The sequence below is a fragment of the Semicossyphus pulcher genome, unplaced genomic scaffold (assembly GCF_022749685.1).
Source record: "Semicossyphus pulcher isolate SPU_LCO1_2020_fin unplaced genomic scaffold, fSemPul1.0.p SCAF_11, whole genome shotgun sequence".
In the NCBI taxonomy this organism is placed as follows: domain Eukaryota; kingdom Metazoa; phylum Chordata; class Actinopteri; order Labriformes; family Labridae; genus Semicossyphus; species Semicossyphus pulcher.
Genome location: NW_027211615.1, coordinates 8,656,313 through 8,677,973, shown reverse-complemented (window position 1 = coordinate 8,677,973; position 21,661 = coordinate 8,656,313). Strand labels below are relative to the sequence as shown.

At 43.8% G+C, this 21,661-nt stretch overlaps 1 protein-coding gene across 2 annotated transcripts in view; it reads right to left on the bottom strand.

The window, feature by feature from the left end:
- The window catches only part of gphnb (gephyrin b), a 110,520-nt gene that overhangs the window by 75,290 nt on the left and 13,569 nt on the right, over window positions 1-21,661 (bottom strand). For both annotated transcript variants that reach the window (XM_069655845.1, XM_069655853.1), the window contains exon 2: window positions 2,627-2,705. In XM_069655845.1, the coding sequence (XP_069511946.1) occupies window positions 2,627-2,705 (79 nt within the window). The remainder of the gene's footprint in view (window positions 1-2,626; window positions 2,706-21,661) is intronic.

Below are 21,661 nucleotides of genomic sequence, written 5' to 3'. Positions count from 1 at the left end.
GATTAGATCTAACATCGCCTGCGCTGCACTTGTAAATCTCAGCGACATCAAAACTGAGATGAAACATCGGCTCTTTTCGGCTGCAGACTGCTGTAGTAGACATGTTCAGTATACGCATTACATGGCCAGAAGTATGTGGACGGAGGACTTTGAAGTTGCTCCTTCCTCTCACCAGGATATGAAAAGGAAGCTAAGCTAACCTAGACCTGACCAAATCAGTCAGAATCAGCCTGAAACAGCTACTAGGTCGGCTTGCCTGAGAAACTGGCCCAGCGCAGGCGTAGTGATACTAGATTGTTCAAGAGAGAAAATAGTGCCAAAAAAGGGCACAGTGTATGAAATCCTCGGACGATAATTTTGTGTTGATAATGGATCACCGTTGTCTGCGTGTTGATTTTGTAGGGTAAAACTTTTTGGTTTCATGACCCTCCTTCTTCAACGTTCCGAACCGGCCAGAACTCCGACCACGGGACTCGGTGAGTGAGCTAATAGCTTTGCATCCGCTCCACTACTAGCAAGTATTTTATACAACTTGGTGTCCAAAAATCCAAACTATCCTTTTAGGTGCTCCACAACCCAGCCCACTAAGATGTCTGGTCGCAGGGAAATTTAAAGGGAGAATTGGGACTCAGTCGTCCCCACATCTTACAGAGCTGTGTCTCCATCACAACATCCTGGATAAAGCTAAATGGCAGGACGCTTTTGAGACAAGGGGAACTGACTCTGTGCTTACATGAACGCTGATATGTGCCAAGACGTGGGTCAAAGTCTATGAACAATACATCCAGTCATCCACTTTTTAAGTGTTGAAACGTCGACCAGATGAACAAGTCTTTCCTACTGTTACTGTTAAATAAATACAAAGCAGAATCATTATTTTCTGCGTTTACGTGTATAGGTTCGTTTACATTTAGAAACAGTATATATATGAGCTGTGTCTCAAATCAGGTGTCAACAAAGGCTGCGTCATTCTTAAGGCCAGTTCAGATCAATGATTCGCAACGAGACCGGATGCAACTGGCAATAGAAATGTTCTAAAACTGGGCCATTCACATCAAAGCAATGCAACACGCACGGGCACAGCTGACCGTCTCCATAGCAACGACGCACTGACATACCCCACTACTTCTGCGTTAATACTATAATAGTATTAGGCCCAGGTTGCATGAATTAACAAGCTGGATTTCTGTTGTCGTTATAAAAAGAAATGGATGACAGTGACATGCTCGCAATGTTAGCTGTAACACAGATTAATAAACGTTGAAGACAGAGAGTAAGGAAAGAGAGGATCTAGAGCCGTCTTTGGCTCCTGCAGTGCCAGAGACAGGGTGCTTACGCAAATTTATGCTGTTTCCTGATTGGCTGAAGTGAAATAGGTACATCATTCTGTTCTAAAACTGCATTTGGAGATTTGACAAGTCAAATCTTTTGCAACTAGGCTCCAGACGCTCTGCAGCTAACCAGTTCACACCGCTGCAATTTTCTCTGCGACATTCTAAAACTGTTTGGTCTGAACTTTAGCCTGCGTAGATCACTTAGGCTGAACGTGTATGAGACAGTCTGTTCAACGGAGGATTTGTGACCCTTGCCTCACAAAGTGCCGAAGCAACAGTTTAGCTAGCGGGCTAACTGGCTAACATAACTAACGTCACGTAACTTAACCTATTATATGAAAGATAATTTAAAGTTTCAAGGTGCCTTTCTTGTTTTAACATTTGTATCGCTAGCTATCCAACTGAGTCCAAAAACGTTAACATTTAAAAGTGTTTTCCTCGGCCGCTTGAGGGTCCACCATCTCGTTTGAATTTGTGTGCAATGAATCTTGGGATACGTTGGGCTATGAAGGACGTAAATGGATGGATCCTGAGACAGTCTTCGGCGCGCCGCTGTGACGCAATCGGAGGATGCAGCCCCTGAATCGGGACACACCTATGGTTTTATATTCCGTTCTAAATCTTGTATGTTGTATATTCTATGTGTTTAGATGACGGGACGGGAACTTTATTCACTGTGAAACGCTGTGTCATAAATTGACCTTGAGTGACCCTGAGCACATAGTGATATTCATAAAAACATGGTATAAACCTGACGAGCCTACAAAGAGCCCTGATCTCAAGCCTACGCCATCACACCTGCAGGATAAACTGGAACTGTGATGGATTCCATCAGAAATATGGCAAATGTGCATTGAGAAAACATGAAACGTCTTTTAAGCTTCTGAAAGCTGCAAAAACAACAAAACGTGATCACACCCCTGTTATGGAAACAATCGCTGATTTCACCTCCTTTAGCTTCTTTGAGCAAATACAAAGAGGAATCCTTAAACAGAAGAGTGCTGCAGCTCTTTGTTGTTGCCATGCATGCTGGGAATTTCTCTCCATAGGGCGACACGGAGGCCCCCGACATGTTGTTGTGGGGAGTTATTTTTAGTTTCTTAGTTACAATCTTGCAGAAAAGAAGACAGATCTGACACACGCATGCAGAGAGCCTGTGCGTCTCTGTCTAGTGAGGTAGTTTTAAGGTTAGTGAGAAGAATTCACTCTGGAATAAATGGTTGAGCACATGAAGGTGTGCTTGATGTTTCTTCCGTCGCTGAAGTTGTCAAAAAAAACAGGTTGATACTCACAGGGAGGGATCGTGGACGAGATCTTTGAGGTTGACGCCACTGCGGTCCTCTGCGAGGTTTCGAAAACAGCTGTCACTCACTGCGGAGACAAGAGACGGAGGTAAATTCAATTAGCACACAAACAAATAAGCAATTGATAATGAAATGCATGAAGGGCTGCAGCACAAGTTCTCCTGTTACAGTGACCAAACGGTAAATTAATCTCTCTTGTAAAGGTGAGTTCAAATTAAAAAAGGTTCTATGCGATCTGTAAACTGAAATGTTTCGTCACCAAAATCATTTTCTCTCACGTCAGCTCACTTACTGCAACAATGACTCGTTTCTAAAGTCTATCATTTTCTTAAACGTGTCATGGCTAATGACCTTGGACTGTATAAATAGGTGGACGATATGACAGCTCCCTAAAAGTGAAGCCAAACCCTCTCTATCGCCCTCTAAGCCCGCCTCCTCCATGTCAACAGATGGGACATGAGTCAAACTATAAAATCTAAATACACGTCAAACATGGTTTCTGTCATTATAGTTAGTTATTATAATGCTGATTTATGTCCAAGTGTTCATTCATGTTCATGTTCAAGTTTATTTTTAATTAGTTATGTGATGCTGTCAAAAGGATGATTGACAGCTCTGTTAAAAAATACGCCTCCTGCAGCCGATCTGTTCCAGATTAGCAGAGTAGAGGAGGAACGGTGAGAGGAGACTTAAGACTGTGAACGTCTGCTTCAGACCAACACAAGAAGCTGTTTTGCTGTTAAACACGCCATGGGCGGGATCCTTGCTGTTTTTTCAGTAAGTAAAGTGTGTGTTCTGGTTAGCGGAAGCGGCAACGGCGGCTCCAACCACCAATCTATACGTCGCAACTCTGGCTCCAAATGACGTCACCATCGCAAGATGGCAGCGCCTATCACAGTGGGTATTTTGGCTTCAATTTCGTTCAATGAAAGCAGATGGAGACGCGTCGTCCATCTATACGTGCAGTCATTGCTAATGACACAAGATGACTTAAAGTTGCTCTGGAATGGCTTTCAGGATGCCTCCTTCAAAGACAGGAAGCTAAAGAGGCAGAGACTAATTGCAGATTATGATTGGCATTTACAGTAGCAGATAGTGCCGAGTGTGAGAACATTATAACACAACAACACCAACTTTCATGCACACAAACTAGCACACACCCCTATGCGTGTATAGTGTGTATGTTTTATGGGAAGTTAGAAAGTAAAACATTTATTTAAGAATACAAAGTGACTTTATTTTTAATCATCGTTGGGCTTGAAATCTATTTTGGTTTCCAGGGAACTTGAATATGGGCGGCTGAAATGATCTTAAGATTGGAGGAACAAAATAAACCAACATGATTTTTCTTGGAACAGATGAAGAGAACTAGACGAACAACGTCCAAGAGGCTCCTTTCCAAGTACATCTCCGAGCAGTGCTGGGCTGCTTTGGAAACATGTCTGTGTTCATTCTTAGATTTCGTCCGCATTTACACGGGTGACTGGGCAAAAACAGAGAGAGATATGTGAGACTTAGAGCGTCTAAATCAGGGAGCACAGGATTAAAACTTGTCAGTTACTTTGATAAGGCGGATGTGTCTGTATAAAGACTGCTGTACAGGCCTCCAAGAGTATGATGCAAATCAAATATGTCTGCTTTGTGAACAAAAGCAAACACAGACATCCAGACACTTATGGAGGCCACACCTTCACCGTCCCCAACCTCTCCCTCCTTATAAAACCAGGGCGGCCCCTCGACTGCAGAGCAGGTGTGAGCCACATGAGTCATCGCGGTGATCACAGACGGATGGAGTGACGGATGGAGCGAGACAGGGAGAAAGACGCAGACATGTGGAGAGGAAAATGAAAAAAAAAAAAAATACCAGAGTGACAGAAAGAGACAGACGAGGAGGATGACGAGAGGGACAAGGTGTTTTTTGATCTGACGGGGCCAAACGTGAACGGACAAGCTCGGCTCCTAAAATAGATGCAAAATAAAAAAATAAAAAAACGAAGCACCCGGGGGAGGGATGAGGGTGTTTGTGGCGATGGTGCAGTGGATTTAATCCAGAAAACTTGACGCGCTAGTTGTAGACAAGACTAGAAATGTCATCATGTTACTCCAATGAAGTGCCATGATCCATAAACGAGAGGAGGGGCGGAGGGAAAGGGTGAAGCAAGAATGGTGTAAAAAATGGAAGTAGGGTGTCAAAGGGGGGGGGATGATGGAAAGAGCTGAAAAGGGAAGGGACTGTGGTGGAGAGGAGGGGATGAAAGGGATGTAGGGTGGAGGGAGGAGGCTGATGAGGAGAAAAGTAGTGCCGATGGGGCAGCAGTGTGGAGACGGAGGTAAACAGAGGGTGCAGGACGTTGCTCTGGGCTCTGGCAAATAAATGGGAGAGTGCTGACATTTGCACAGCTCAGAAAAGAGAGGAAGAGAGGGAGAAACAAGAGAGACAGAAAGACTGCGGGAGGGAGGCAGGAGGGAGAGGAGATATAGCGAGAGAGAAAAAGGGGAGCAGGCACATGGAATACACACCACCCTGGCTTTAGAGGGGCACTGCTGCATAAGTGCATGTGTGCGTGTGTGTTTGTGCGTGTGCGATGGGGAACTTCCTTCAAGACTGCAGTATTCCTTACACACACACGCGCACGCACACACACACACGGAGCCATCCTCAGTCTTTCTCTCCCAGCTACCCCTTGATCTAAAAATAGCCGTTCCACTCTCCTACAAGAGGCAGCAACCATTCTGAACCAATCAACACGCTCTGTCAAAGGCATCGGTACCCACCACCCCTCTATCTGTGTGTGTGTGTGTGTGTGTGTGCACGTGTGTGTGGGTGTGTGTGTGCATGTGTGCAACAAGGGGGAACTCCTGAGTGAAGGTAATAAAACTGCCCCTCCCTGCATGCTGCACCGGTTCGAAGGAACAGCGGTGAAAGCGATCCGTCCTGCAAAACAATGGCACGGGAAAATAATCAGAAAAGAAAAAAGGGGGGAGACAAAAAGAGGGAGAGTGGGAGAGAGGGAGATCTGGCTGCAGTTGAAACAGGCTTCAAAGGAATACTAATGTGATCCTGTGCGAGAGCTGAAGACAGGAGAAGAGAAGGGGGAAGGAAGGAGGGAGGATGGAGGAGTGAGAGGGGAGGGGAGGGGGAAAGGTGCGGAAGAATCTATGAAGCTGCTCCCTCCCACTTTCCAAGCTCCGCCCCTGCACCTTTCTCCAGGTGAATCTGCAGCTCAGCTTTCGTCGCTGCATGTGCACTGCATCATCATCATCCTAAAAGCTGCAACGTAGGAGAAAGCAGGGATTTAAACATCACAGCGGACGTCGACTTAGCTCTTCCTCCAACCTTCCAGTCCGAGGTCATGGTGAAAGTGAAGACGTAACGCAGTGACCCCGTCCAACCCCAGAGGGCGCTACTCCCCAGAGCACACAGCAAGCTAAAGGTCAATGCTTCTACATGGCTGGACAACAACTAGCAGACAGACAGATAAGGACACACAGGCAGTTGGTCACTACCAGCGTATCATCCTGTGATTCTGGGGCCAAACAAAGAAGACGCTCATGTCTTGTTCATTTCAATTCAAGTGATTAAGTTTTAACATCTGACAGGCCTGATGTGGAGAGGAACCAGAGACTGCACTTAAAGCTGTACACTTGTGTTCTTTACACCTTATCTTCTATCACATCTTTTGGTGTTTTTTTTTTCATTTGTGCATTACTAAAGTTTCTTTTAGAAATTAATAACAATATGTGGTTAAAAGCTCCTGTAAAAAGACAGTTAGTAGATCTTGAGTAAAGGCTTCCTATTTCCAAGGTCAAGAGTGAACACACTCAATAACTACAATCTGTGTTATTTCAAAATAAAAGACATATTGTTCCATAAAATAATAATTACAATTATAAAAGTCAAATTAGTTTAGTATATATTTTTAAACTTAACTTTTATTTCATATCTTTTTTGCAAATTATTTCAACAATATTCATCCATAAGATGCACTTTTAATACGTTTTCCTATAAACCAGTGCGACCAATATACCAGTATAAAATGCAGAGAGTTATGTTATTGTGTTACAGTATTTTACCCATTTACCCATTTCCGCATTAAAACATAAACGTGTTTACAGGTCCAAGCCGCTACAACGTCTCCTATTTAAAATATGCCGCAGTGCTATTTTCACCGCTGTTTTAAGTGAGGAAAACTTATGCTGCGTTCCAGACAACTGAGAACTCGAGAACTTCCCATAGAAATTTCAGATTTCCGACCTCAGAGCGCTCCCTGTGCATGACGTCAAACGTAAATAAAAACATGGCCGACCGTGACAAAGTGATATTTCTTTCAGAGATTGTTTATAGTAACCAGCGACCTAATCATACTGGCGACATTTCTTATAAACATTTTCATGCAGAACCTGTGTGATTATATGATAGTAGTTGTTATTTAAATTAAATGCAGCCAAATATATATAATGTTGTTTTCAGTTGATAGTTTAACATTAACGTTGTGCCTCTCCATGGGGGTCGTCAGACATCGGATTCTCGTGATGTCTGGGTAGATGAGTCGGCTAGGAACTCAGACTTTGAATGGCGTTCCAGAGCAATTTTTCTAGTCGGAGGTCGGAAATACTCGACTTCCTAGTTGTCTGGAATGCAGCATAACTTGATCATTGCTAACGCTTCATCACGGACATGCACCGTAATGATCAGCAGTACAACTGCCATCCTCACAACAATCAACATTAGGTAGCTAGCAGGATTGCAAACTCAACATGGTGAAAACAGATGGTAGGCTGTAATTTGTGTGTGTTTTAAATGAAAAATAAGTTCAAATAGTGTTGAAATAACTTGTATACATGTTTTTACTTATAAATAGCTCTAGAAAACCTTTTTCCCTCTGCGATAGCTCCAAAACAGACTGCGTCTTTTATTCCAGCGCGACTCATATTCTGGATTTTACGGTACTTTTAGCTAATAGTTTCAATAGTTTCCCCTTCCAAGACTATTTGAGCATGAGATGTTGTATCTATATGCTCATATTGACTCCTACCAACTCATATTTGCCTCCACCTTTGAGTGTGTGTGAGTGCAGGAGCCTGAATGTCCCCGGGCTACAGCAGTGGGAGGAGAGAAGGAGGCCTGAGCTTCAGAAGCATTACGCAGGGCAACACCACTCACACAGGGGATCCAGACGTGCACACACCAACACAAACACTCAAAATGCACGCTTCTAAAGGGTTAATGGTTAAGCCAAAGCAAAGCGGAAGAGACCAGGTCACAGGGGAAGGCATACAGTGACCAAGGAGGACACAACTGATCAGGGAGGAAGAAATGTCAATAAAGAGGGAAAATGAATGGAGAAACACAGATTGAGTTATTGCTTAAGAGGGAAAAAAGAGGATGGCCAGAAGAAAAAGTATACACTGTAAAACCAATAGCCGTGTCTGCTCAATACAACATGTAAGCATTGTGCTTTTTGGCCTATTCGCTTCCCTTTTACATAGATGATAAGGTCAGACAAATCGTATTGAATGTTGAGCTATCATAGAAATTAGCTTCTTGTCCCTGCGGAATTTTAATCCTCAAGAACAAGACCGGTGCTGGCTGATGATTTCTTTTGAGCTTCTTCAGTCATTAGCGTTATTAATAGCGACGAGACAAACAAATAAGCTAACCAAACAAAAAAGAAAAGGTGGTAGCTTGTAGCAACAGGTAGTATGACAATATGTATATACAGTTAGCAAGCGTGCTAGTCCTGCAATTTCTGTAAAGACACAAACAAGTCATGTGATATTTTGTGATACAGGTGGCTTTGTTTGCTAGCTTTCTGCTAGCCTCAAGGTAGCTATATTACGAGCAGGCTACACAAATGTTTTGAGGATATTTTGAACTGCTTAGCGAATGTGTACAAAAGGTTATAACTAATTTAATAACCTTTTTCATGAAAAAAATACAATAAACAAAGAAATATAAGAAAAATACATGTATTTTAAAATTGTTGTAATGTAGCAAACAATGCAGTATGTGCGCTAACATGCAAAAATCTAACTGATTTCACTTAGTACGTAGTAGAACCACATTATGCTGTTGTTTGAAGTACCAACAGCAAGTATTGCTAACCGTCAAAGAGTAGATTAGCAAGCTAGCTAGCAGACTGATTTGGTCCGTCTGTGAAAAATGTAACATTAGCATGCAGGCTAAGTGTCTTTTCTGATACTTGGGTTAGCTTCCAGGCTAGGTGCTGTCCATCTGTAATACAGTAGCTTAGCAAACTACCAGCTATGTGCTGTCAGTTAGCCTCTAGCGGAGAGGATTCATAAACTGCTACTATGTTCCACTCCATCATTTCCAGGACATAAAGCAGTCAGCACTCATTATCTCCTTGGGATCTCACTCTAATGGGGTTTTCCCTTATAGCAGGTCCTCACCCACACACACACTCTCACACACACTGCTCACAAGAAGCAGGATGTCTGCGTGTATGCATTTACACATAATTACGGACGAACTGACACTTTTTTCAGGTACATGAACACAGAAACAGAAACACACAGCCCGTGGACGCCTCGCCATGGATCCAAAATTAAACACAACTTCTGCTACAAATCACAGTGCAAGACAGAGCGCGCGGAGTAGCTTGAGCCAAAATCTGCTTCCAGTCCAATTATGACAGCGCTTATCTATCATTATGGCACTCTGCTCTGCTGCTCTTGAAAGAAAGGGACAGAAATACGGCTCTCTGGAGTGTTTGGGATATCATATGAAGTTCTAGTCGAGAAATGAATTTCCAGATCACTAGAATTATCGAATTTGCATTAACATGTTTTGACATGCTTTGCCAGTTATATGAAGATCATTTTCACTAACTTGCTCGATTCATTTTGTGCGCAAATGGATGAATGTGTGTTGAAATGTGCAGGAAAATCCACCAGTGAAGCGACAGCGGAGCAATGCCGTCTTCGTCTAATCAGCCCACTTGGCATTTCTTTTGTTTCCCTTTTCTTTATCAGCTCACAGCAGTGCCAATGGCCCTCCAGCCCTGGAGAAGCTACTATGGAGGTCAAACACTGGATTGGGCTGACATCTGCTGGTGGGAGGGACAACACCTCTGCACACCAATAAGCCTCCGCCGAAGTGATATCACTGCCTCCTGTCTCCTTTTTCACTGGCTTGTTCTGTGTCAAATAGAAACACTGGGCCCCCGGCCTTGGATTAAATGGGTTTAATGATGAATAGAGGTGTGGACCCGCCTCCACGTTGTAAAGGGGTGGGGTAGACATCTGACTCGGGGGCTTTTTAGTACTACAACCCCCCCCCTCTAGCCAGAAGAGGAGCACATGCCGGCATCTTCATTCCATGGCAGGGTAAATTTCCAAATTAATAAAGGCTTCAAAGCGCTGAGTAAAATATAGTAACAGCAATAACAGCAGATAACCTAATCTAATATAAGCCCACTGTATCTTAGCAACCTTGTTAATTCTGAGAGGAGCAGTGGGGAAAGCAGCAGCATCCATCATCAAAGACACACCCAGCTGCAACGCACACACACACACACACACACACCAATTACTCACAAACTCTCAAACCCACGACACCAGGCACGTTCTCATGCTATCTTACCATTAGCCGCTATCTCAATCACACTGTGATGCAGATGAGTGCATACACATGTGCAGGGATACACACTCGTACACACGGATCCTCGGGCTTACTGTAAGCAGCCGGGAGAATGGAGGGGGTGTGAGGCGGAACAATGGGATCCTAATCGTCGGGCTGCATTTCAAAGCCCCCCCCCCCTCTCTACAACACTGTTTCTAGATAAGATTTGAAAATGCTATTTATAACCGCGGGGAAAGGAGCCAACCAGCAGCTTGATTTTCATTTATTTGAAGTCAGATCTAAATTGGGGTAGAGTTACATAATGCAAGGAGTGCGACACTCCACCTGCTACTGCCAAGCCTGCCATTGAAGAACACTACGGAGGGAAACAGCCCAAAAAAAAAAGAAAAGCACAGGGCCCACGCTAATACTGCAGCTAATAATTACTCTATCGGATTAATAACCAGCGCTTACTACACCAAAGGAGCCCGGCTCATCCGTGTGGGTACAGCAGTGGGCCGATCCGCATCTCAAACCTACTCCAGCGTAGCCAGGCCAAAATCCGGCACCCATGCTGAGCCAAGGACAAAACAACAGAGCACAACATGGCCCAGTCCCCCCCACGCACCAGATGTGCAGAGAGAGGAAGACAGAGAGGGAAAGACAGCTCTCTTCTTCACAGCTGTGTCCCAGGCATGCAGGCCTGCTCTCCGAACTCTCCCCTCCCGCCCGCCCGCCCGGTCTCCCAGGAGAGAGGGAGGCAGAGGAGGAGAGGATGGACATGTGGAGTTAAAGGGAAGGGTGAGCTGAGGCCTAACCCTGACAGGATTAAGAGAGCAATTCACACTGGATGAGAGGAGGGGGAAGAGAGGGAGAGAGAGAGTGAGCAGAGGTGGGAATACTCCGAAAGCAAAGGAGGGAGGGTAGATAAAGAGAGCGGGAGAGGAAAGGGAGTAGGTAAAAGGGGTGGAAATGAGTGGTTGGGGAGGAGAGAAGAAAAGGGGGATGCAAGAGAGTAAATCCAACACATGCAAGCGGGAACGAGAGAGTAAAAGAGGAGGAATAAGAGAAAGAGAGGAGGGAAGATGAAGGGGATGATGGGAGCAACCATGCAGGACAGAGAGAGTTCAACTGAGTTCTTGGCTCCTCCCTCGTCATTGCTGTACATACATTTTCAGCATTTTGGCGCCTATAGTGCAGCATATTAACAGACAGGATAACAGTGTCTGATCATGGGCCTTTCCTTCTAACTAGAACAAATAGGCTAATATTATTGTTATCCAAATTTTGCCGACGTTGCAATTTATCAGCTAGCTGGAGTTGGCAGACTTGTATCCATTCTGCTGTACTGCCTCGACTTATTTTCATTTTTCCAAGGAAGACGTCTGTAGCATTTTGCCTTGGCTTGCTTGAAGCAGCGATGGAGGCTGAAGTTTGTAACAATTTAACTTGGACAGAATCGATTCAAAGAATGAAGCCTAAACTGTGCAGACTGCATTCACACTTTGCAAACATGCTGCAAGACACACACAAACAAAGAAGAAAATAATGTCACCCAAATGCCCCTCCAGGCTCCCTCACAGTCAAGATGGCGGCAAAGATAACAAGAATCACGTCTTACTTAAGTCTATCATGACCATAGACTATAAATAATCACTGCGACTATGAATCACTGCAACTGCGGACATAAATGTGCATAACAAATGACACCTGCCAGAGATAATTAAACACGTTTCATTTGAGAGTTTAACATGTGCAGCAATGCTCGGGCAAAATGTATGGATCAGGTATCAACAGGGGGTCAGTAAAAAAAGGTATTAAAAACTTTCTGCACGCAAGACATGGTGTTTAGCATGCAGGCATAAATGTGGACAAGAAATGTTAGGTCCAGAGGTGTGATGAAAGACAGATACACACGCACAGTCACTTACACCTTACAGAGATATTCATTGATAAATTCAAGTCAAGTTAAAGAAATAATATGAAGATTTTCATTGTAAATAAATGTCTGCTAAGCCACTATCTATCGCTGAATGAGCTAACACAATGGTGATTGAGCCTATGGCCCACTGATGAAAGCCTTTGCATTTGCAGTATTACAGACTGGGTGTCTGTGGCAACTTTCGCAGAAAAAATCACAAGTGGCGCCCAGTTAGTGACGTGTTTTCCATCAGCCAGCAGTGGTTGGTCTGCCAGAGAGGGTAGGCGGAGCTAAGCAGGCTGCTTTTCCGCTCTCTGCAAGCGTTGCGAGTAAACAGTAATCTACTATGGCTGAACAAACAAAGAAAAGATGGATGACTACAGATACAACTTCAACAATAAGTGAAAATCCAAAGAAAAAGAAACAAACTCGACGCTCAGATGAAGCAAACAGTCTAAAAAGGAAAGCGACCGTCAGCCAGGAAAATCAAGAGTTACAACCAGAGCCAACCGTGGACGTCACACATGCGACACTGTCTGGATATCTGGGAAGTGTGCTCCCGCAATTACCGTTTATCACCATAGGTGCCGCCAAAGAGAACGAAACTGAGAACTTTGAGATTACCACTTTAACAGAAAAAATGCTAAATACTCCGCGGTCCCTGCTTCACTTAGAATAATGCTGTCTTTTTCACGACACATTCACACCTGGACAGTGCCCAGTAAAACCACTGTATGATCTTTTGACCTTTAAGCAGGTCTATAGAAAAGTCCGGGGTTAGAGCCTTGCTAAAGGACACTACAGATGTGATAATAACGGACGGGCTCTTTTGCGTCTCACATCAAGATTTGCTGTTTTTCTCTGATTTATTTTACTGTTAATTAAATATCTTTGGGGTTTGTCTTTTGCCAAGACAAGCCATTTAACCTTGAGCTCTGTAAACTGGTTTTGACATTTTACAGAGTGCTGGTTAATTGCTGTTAATTCTGATATAGCCTAAAACAATGTCTGGGATATCAGTGCACCTATCTAATACCATCATTTATTAGCCGCCCAAAATGTTACGTCTTTCTTCTACCCAAAAACAGTAGCCTACACAGCAATGATATATTTTATGGTGACAAAAAGCAGCTGCTGTTTTAGAAAGAAAGAACTGACTAACTGGCTAACCATGCTAGTGGACAGTGCAATGCTAGTTTATGCTAGCAACAGGTTGTCAGTTTTCTCAAAATGTATTTTAAGGCTATATTTTGCAAAATTTAAAGTTAAGAAGATTAAAAAAAAGGTAAAAACACAAAATTAATCGGTTTATTGCTAAAAATGTTTTTCCGACACTTTGGCGGACACAGGACATCAGGAGGAGCTGCTAGCCATGCTGCAGCTAGCGTTAGAACCGCTAACCGTCACCAGCTTAGTCAGGAAATACAAAAGAAAATTGTATCAGGACACATGTAATCATAAATTGCAGTCCCTTACGTGCATCAAGTCAAAAAATTAGGGAGAAAGATTGTGCTGAACATGCTCCTACTTTCTTTTTCCATGGGAATAAATGAAACACTAGAGGCTAACCTGCAATAGCTGCGTAATTAGCATGGTCAGCAACTAATAATATAAGCACACCAGCAACACATAACTCTCTAATTCACAACAAACAGTCATCACCAATAATCAAAGCACAGATTAAAGTTTTCACCAGCTCTAAATATGATCAAAACTTCTCTCCTATGTTGCAGTTCATGTCCAAAAACTTAGCAGCGTCTGCGTTTCGTGACCGACGCCGCTTAGCCCACTCTCCGTCATGTCTCTGCATAGCACTCACCTGAACCCTCTCTTTATCATCTAAATATCAGTGAAACAGCCCAAGACTGCAGCACCCAACAGCCTGCAGCTCTGCATAAAGGGCCTCTCGTATTGATGTTTTATTAACGGGGCCATAAATATTGAAAAGACACTTACTAATGAAGCCACAGAGAAAAGTTCCAGAGACAATTTACAGCATCAGGGAATACAGGGACCTTGATTATGGCACCGTACAGCCCTCTTTATACTTTCATCTCATTTCCCACGCCATGACCGGAATGCCCCTGCAGCTTCAACATCATCCCCCACACTTACACACGTATCTCCCCCTCCGCAGCCCCCTTCTTCTCCCCCCACTTCCCTGTTTTTCTTCTTCAGCGGAATCAATGGATTGGAGGGGCTTGACGATCCGCCACACCCCTTGCAAATATTAATCATAAATCACAGGCTGTGAGTATAATGAGGCTTGTTTCTAATGACAACGCGCTTGATGAATGTGTCTGTGGCTCGGTGTGGCATTATCATATAACCGGGCGGGAGTGCGCACGCGTGTGTGTGTGTGTGCAGTAAGTGGAGTGTGTGCAGGTGTGTGGATGAGGTAATGCAGTTTTCCTCCACATGTAACGTGACATTTCCATGGCAGAGGGCCCACGGCAAACCAGCTCTTCATGGCATTTCACACAGCTGTTTACACACACACATACACACAACGTAAAGTGTGTTTCTGATGTGCATGTATGTGCAGTGCAGGAGTGCACACATTTATCCGGTGCAGTTTACAGTAAAAGCCATATTATTTGCGTTTGAACTATCAGCCAGGTCACGGAGAAACTAATAGAGGGAGCATTTGACTAATAGTAAACATTACAGTTAAACAAGCACTCAGTGGTGAAACTGAGAGCAGAAACTGTTTATAAAGGCAGTACACAGGTTAGACTATGGATGCACATGAGCCATGTGGTACAGGACAGATAAAGTCTGTCTGAGCCATGATTATAGAATCTGATCATGAACGTTCCATATGATATTTTCTAGCTAACTTCTCATTGCGATGGTGCTAGTCGTGCCGATAGTTTTGTTCGTCCAGATCTGACATGCGTCTGAGATTTCTGCGAACACGGTCAGACAATTAGCGTGAAGGAAAAGTATTACAATAATGCATGTAATAGTTCAACAACAACCTCTCTGTCCAGACAAATTGGGGTTGGGTTCAATAGCATTATTCTTTAAAGAAGACAGTGAAGATGGACAGGAAATATGGGGAGGAAAGAGCGGTGTTGGAAGCACCAAAGGGCCACAAGTCGGAGTCAAACCCACGGCCGACACATCGAGGACTTGGCTTGGGGCGCCTGCTCTAACGACTAACTAAACCAGCACCCATTGATAGCATTCTTCATTCCCAATGCAGTACTGAAGCTAGTTCCAAAACCTGAACATTTTCAAGTAACTTAGCGTAATTTGAATAAAAAAAAAGTTGCAGCCTCATCAAAATTCAAAATCTATCTACAGCCAAAAAAGGATGTGACAAAGGCATAAGATATGAAATCATGTTTGACTCAGTCAGCTCTGTCCCTTTAAGAAACCACGCCCCTACAAGCCCGCTTCCTTCTGATTGGCCAGCTCTACAAAGCCTGCTGAGGCTGCACTTTGTGACGTCACAAAGTGCAGCGTGTAGAAAAAACTGTGTGAAACCTGGCGTACACAGCAGCCTGCAGACTGAGCTGAGAAGCCTGGGGATTACTCCAACATACTTTTACCTACAGATTTGAAACTTCACCCACGTTTAGTCTGAACATCCAACATGGTAAAATTATGTCTCTAATGAAGAGACCCTCCTGTATGTAATGTGGTGATCATTTGTCTTGAGGAGTCGTCAATGAAACCAAAAGGTCCACTGATGCAACGAAGAGTTATACGTCTTTATACTCACAATCTTTGGTTGATGAGGACAACACTTTCAGAGAGCATGTGTAACATGAATAAGTCAAAGTTTCATTATATACTCTGAAATTAATGCTACTAGTTGATGTAATGTACTTAACTTATTGAATCCAGGTACTTTGTTAATTGGGAACAATATCCAAAGAAACTACTCAATCCTGAGAAAGAAAGTGTCCCTGTGTGAAGGCACAAACCTCAAAGATATCTCAAAATCTGGGCGATAAGAATAAAAGTGTCTGTCCAGATGCCTCAAGGGGAAGGTGAGAAAATGTGATTTTGTTTTTGTTGTTTGTGTGAAATGACCCTTTAATTCTGACAGGTTTATCTGCAGCTAAGAAAACAACATATGTAAGAGATAACAAGGATAATATCAGAGCAGACTGAGAGAAACACAAATAAATAAATGAATTCACACCTAACTGGCACATTCTTTCCCTTTTTCTCACTCGGCTCCTTCTGTGTGTGTGTTATCTGTGTCTGCTCCATTAGTGAGCCAGGTACCGTTCTCCTGTTAGCAGCCAAAATGAGCTGGAGAGCAACTGTATTGATTTCAATAGAAATGTGCTTACACTGGCATCAATATCGCTGCACATTTCTGATACCTCCCGTTAGAAGCTTCCCTCCTCTCTCTCCCCTTCTGCCATCACATCCCTCCGTCTCTCTCTCTCCCCTCCTCCTCCTCCTCCTCTTCCCCCTCCTCCTCCTCCTCCTCCTCCTCCTCCTTCATCCTCACAAGCTGCTGATGCAGGGAAACCCGGGGCTGCGCCAGAACTACCACAGCTTGGCTGCACATTCCAGTTTGCATCCTTGGACAGGCATGGAAAACACTTAGCTCATTCATTTCTCTTTACTCAATATGACTAAAGACAGAAGGGCCGGTGGATGGGCTCTGATATGGATAGCTGTTGGCTAACATTAGCAATGGGGCTCTTTATCTGCTGGCTTTTAGGGTTGGTAGTGAAACGTATGTGCTGAGGCCTAATCAGATCAGGTATCGATCGGGCTTCATAGAGGAAGCTTAACGATCTGCCTGCTTCTCTGTGATCTCTCACTGAAAGGAAGGAAGAGAGGGAGAAGAGGCAGAGAGAGGGATAGATGGAGGTCAAGGGTTATGGTGTGACTGCCCTCCATCTTAAGGGTCAAGGTTAGGCTGGCAGATGACCACTCTGAATCATTTACAGGTCCCTGATCAAAGTTGACCCATGCCAACCAGGGGAATCGCTTGATGGGCGAGGCAAATGCACATCCACCGCCCAAACCCTGATTGCGACAAACGCGTCTCAAGAGGTGCAGCTGTCAAGCCGATTTCTGCCGCCCGACACACGGCCATATTGTAAGTGACACACTGTTCACTAAGTGGAAAGTTAATCTAAACTGCATCTCCACAGGGTTCCCATGCGGCAAAGATGGCAGCTTCGTCATCGTCTGGTCCACCGGCTGCCCTCCCCGTGACCAGCCCCAGCTCCCAGCTCCCTGCCGGCCCACAAATCCCATTTCATGCCAGCCACACTTCTGAAAAGCCGAGACAAAAGCCCCATCAGCACAGCTGCAGCTTTAGCATATTGTGCCGGCAATCATCGTGAAATCAGGGGAACAAAGCAAAGCGGAACTCTGCGGCATCCAAAACTATGCAGCGACAAACAAGGAAGCATTAAGCTAAGGGTAAGTCAGGCTTCTTAGAGGAGGAGGAACTTCCTGCTGCTGTTTAGTGAAGGTCAACAGTGACACCATCTCAGATTAGCTGATTTACTCAGTGTCCTTTTGGGGTCACTGACTTCTAATGGGGGGAATCACCAATATTGGACTTCTCTGCAATATTCTTTGTGTTAATGTTCTGAGAAAGATACATTTCCCCTAATCTCTGCTCTGAAAGAAGAGGTTGGGTGGGTGATTGGAGCTGCAGCAGCACACATCACTCACATTTTCATGATGCTTGGACGTCACTACTCAGCTGGTAGCCAAACAGCTGATAAATGAGCAAGAGATTGGGAAGCAAAGCAGGGGCCAATCTGCTAATATTACTTCAACGCTCTACTTGGACGACTGCTGAGCTCATTACATTAAAACTTGAATAACACTTCCTGCAACCATGTAGCTGTGATGGCCTGCAAATACTGTCTGCAATAGCTTTTTTTCCCACTTACCCACACCTGTGAGGGCACCGTCTGTATGTGCTGACTATGCAGACACCTGATGAAGTATAAAAAGATCTGCATGCATGTTTGCTGCCTGTTTGGGAATATTCAGGGCCTTTAAAGAACAGCCAAACAGACAGTCAGGTGTCAGGTGTTGCCATCTTATTTGGAGACAGAAGTGACCGCATTTAGACCAAAGAGTGGATAAGCTCACAGCTATTGGTTGACAGTAGCCATATAAAAGGATCCTTTATTCAAGAAGACTTAAAACTTGCTATTGACACTATATACTCATTATTAAAATATTTACTGAGCTAATAAATCTAATTAAAAGTAGGGTCATTTTACCATCTGCTTCTATACTACCTCTTTTGCAACCAATGAAGGGTCTAGAGGAAAAGCACTGCACCACCTTTTTTGTGTGGCCGCTCCGCTTGGCCACGAGATCTCATATGGCGCTAACAGAGACTGACAAAAACATTAAGGCAAACTAACTAACATATTCATGGACGCACACACGATAAAAAAAAGTCAGACAGTCATCTGATGTCTCCTAGTAGATGCAGTAAACAAGTCCGAGCATGACTCCCTCACTGCCGTGTGTCGGGGGATGAGCTGAGTCGTGCTGCGTTCAGGAGCGCTCATAAACGTGAGTGATCAGACACGTTTTTACATATATTTTTAAAGATCGATCTTTATTAATCGATATCGGATCTTTCTAATAAGAATCGATTTGATTTGGAAAAATGTATGTTTTAAACCCAGCCCTACTCGTCACCCTGGTTACCACCAAACACGGAGAAGCAACTTGTTTTCTGTCTACCCAGAGCTGTACGATATGACAAACAAACAGTATGACAATAGAGACAGAAAAGCCCATTGGTCGGAGCAGATCGGCCGGACGTTAAATGTCGCTGGTAAGTGTGCTTTTATCGCCCTACGTGTTATAAGCTTGCTGTTAGCTTTGGAGTAAGTTAAACTTATTGTTGTCATAGAAACAAAACCTGCAGCATTTTTTCTCTCCCCGCACAAGCACGTCATCCCAGCGCCCTGCCAGTGCTTTCCTGCCAGAAAAAGGCGCTATGTGGACACAGGGCCTAAGTATCTTCTACAATGGCTTGTATTTTTTAAACCAGAAGTTACGCCCCTTTGTTCAATAAAGCCAAAAGACCGTTTTTTTTGCAGGACCTTAAATCAGTAAAGATCTCTGACATGCAGCCTTCATTAAGAAGGGCAAACCCAAAGACACAAACACACACAGAGGAAATGAACTCTTATGGATTAAACTTACAATCTTCATGTTCCACGCGCTGTCAATGTGTTTGTTAATGTGCGAGTGGGTGGTTGATAATACATGTGTGTATGCGTGTGCATATGTGTGTGTGTGTGAACCATTTGACTCCACTTATTTCCCAGGATGCAGAGTTGCATGCCCACACACACACACACACACACACACACACACACACACACACACACACACACACACAGGGAGTGCCCCAGGCCGCGCTGTACTAATGAAGCAGCCTGTAAGCAGCTACCTTCATTACATTCAATCCTCTGGACAGTGTCAGCAATTACATTGCAGATTCCCACTGTCAGAGCTCACACATGTGCGCACACGCACACACAGTTAGAAGCTTGTCCTTCTTCTCAAGGCTAATGCTCGCTGATGTTGAAGCAGGGTGGAGTTCCTGCTCCTCCTCTTCTTCTCTGGTTGTAGTTTTTGAGCTCAGGCTGTTTTAAAACCAAAACTCCTGACTACTTCTAACTGAGGCCGAGCACCACATCAGCACTATGTGACGTCTCTCTCTGTCCCAGCCTCTCTGTATGTGAAGCAGAAGGAAGCCCGGAGGCGAGGGGGGGGGGGGGGGGGCTAATAGAGTGCTCCACTTGCCATATTTCACACATCTCATCACTTATCCCACTGAGACACACATACATGTACATGTCAGCGCGTGGGAAACCAGGAGGGAAGCCCCCGGAGGAGTCAGAGCATTCTGGGAGTTTCTTTTTAAAGGGTTTGGTTTCACTGTGATGCTGTTTAGGAAACCTGTGACTTTAATTACTGAGCAAGTCTCACTACTACTGACTAGGATACATGTAAATAAATGATGTTATCACAAAACCACGTCTCTCTGTCCCTGAGGCCTGCAACCAACACTTGTTCTCATTATTGCTTAATCTGCTGGTTATTTCCCTGGTTTTTATTACAACTCTGTTCTTGGGGTGACCTAGTTGCCTTTGGGTTGCAACGTCAACCATGAACCGCAACGTCCTCTGGTTTCTATCCAGCCAGGGACCATTGTTTCATGTCATCCCTTATCACTGTCTCCCCTCATTTCCATGGTGTCTCTCTCTATTGCTGGATATGTAATAAAAGAAAAACATCCCCCAAACTATTAAATAATAAATCATTTATAATTTGTTAACATTAAAATTGAAGCATGACTTCCCCAAGAACTTAGTGACTTAAACATGTGTTAAAAGTCTTTTTATCTAACCAACAGTCCAAAGCGTAATGGATAAATCAAAAATAAATCAAGAAAACTTTCTTATGAAGGCAAAGAATAGCAGCAAGTCCTCCAATTTGAGCTCCTGAAATATGTAATTTTTTGGCAATTTTGCATGAAAAAGATGTAGATTCATTTTATATCAATTGACAAATCAGTTATAGTAACTTCTTCTCTTAAAAAAAAAGAAGAACTGAGCATGCTCAGGGACTTCTGCTGTGCAGCTCTGAAGGTAGAACGACCCCTGGATGCTCACATAGTTCATTAACACCTGATGGACAAGGATTTTTCAAAAGATGCCAGTTATCGTGGGATTGAACCTGACTGTTTTTTTCAGTGGTGACTGTTATGCACAGCTCACTTATACAATCATTTTAGACGCTATGTGACGTGAAAATTGCCGTTAATATGTTTGTGAATGTGTGATGCATGTTGTGACAGAAGCAGTTGAAATCTGGTCTGAACATAAACGTGTAATCAACATCTTCAAATAGTCAGTGAAAAAACTTTCACTTTTGAACCAGTTTTGAACATCTTTTCAACCGATAAAATGCTTACTGGGACCAGTCCCAAACCCGAAGACGTTCAACAATGACAGGAAACATAATAAAGCAAACTAGGCTCATTATGACTCAAACTAAAGTTCAGTTTTTTTCCCCTACAAAAAGTTGTAGTTTCGAGACTTTTAGAACGTCCTTTGATCATGGAATGTTGCGTTTAAGTGCTGCCGGCAAACTCGGAATTTTGAATTCACACGTTAGTCACCAGTCCTGCAACTTATTTCTCCATAAATCTGCTGCCAGAGTAAGTGAAGACAGAATAGAAAAGAACAGGTGGGGCAATGAAGCAGAACAGAGCAAATTGAGTGAGAAGCCTGGTTACTCAACTGACTCGCTCTTTCAAATCTACTCCGTCATGAGCCAAGATTGAAAAACCAGCAGTCATGCCTGTTTGTACGGCCATGAATGATGCAAAAGGGCAACAAAGCTGTCGAGCCATGCCGCGTCATGTCAATCAAAGCGGTTCTCGCGTGTCGAGCATTTGAGCCTGTGATGTGTGTTTTTAAGTGTGCAGATGTGTGTCTATTAACATTTGATTCCCAGGTGCTGAGATCTGAAAGGATTTTGA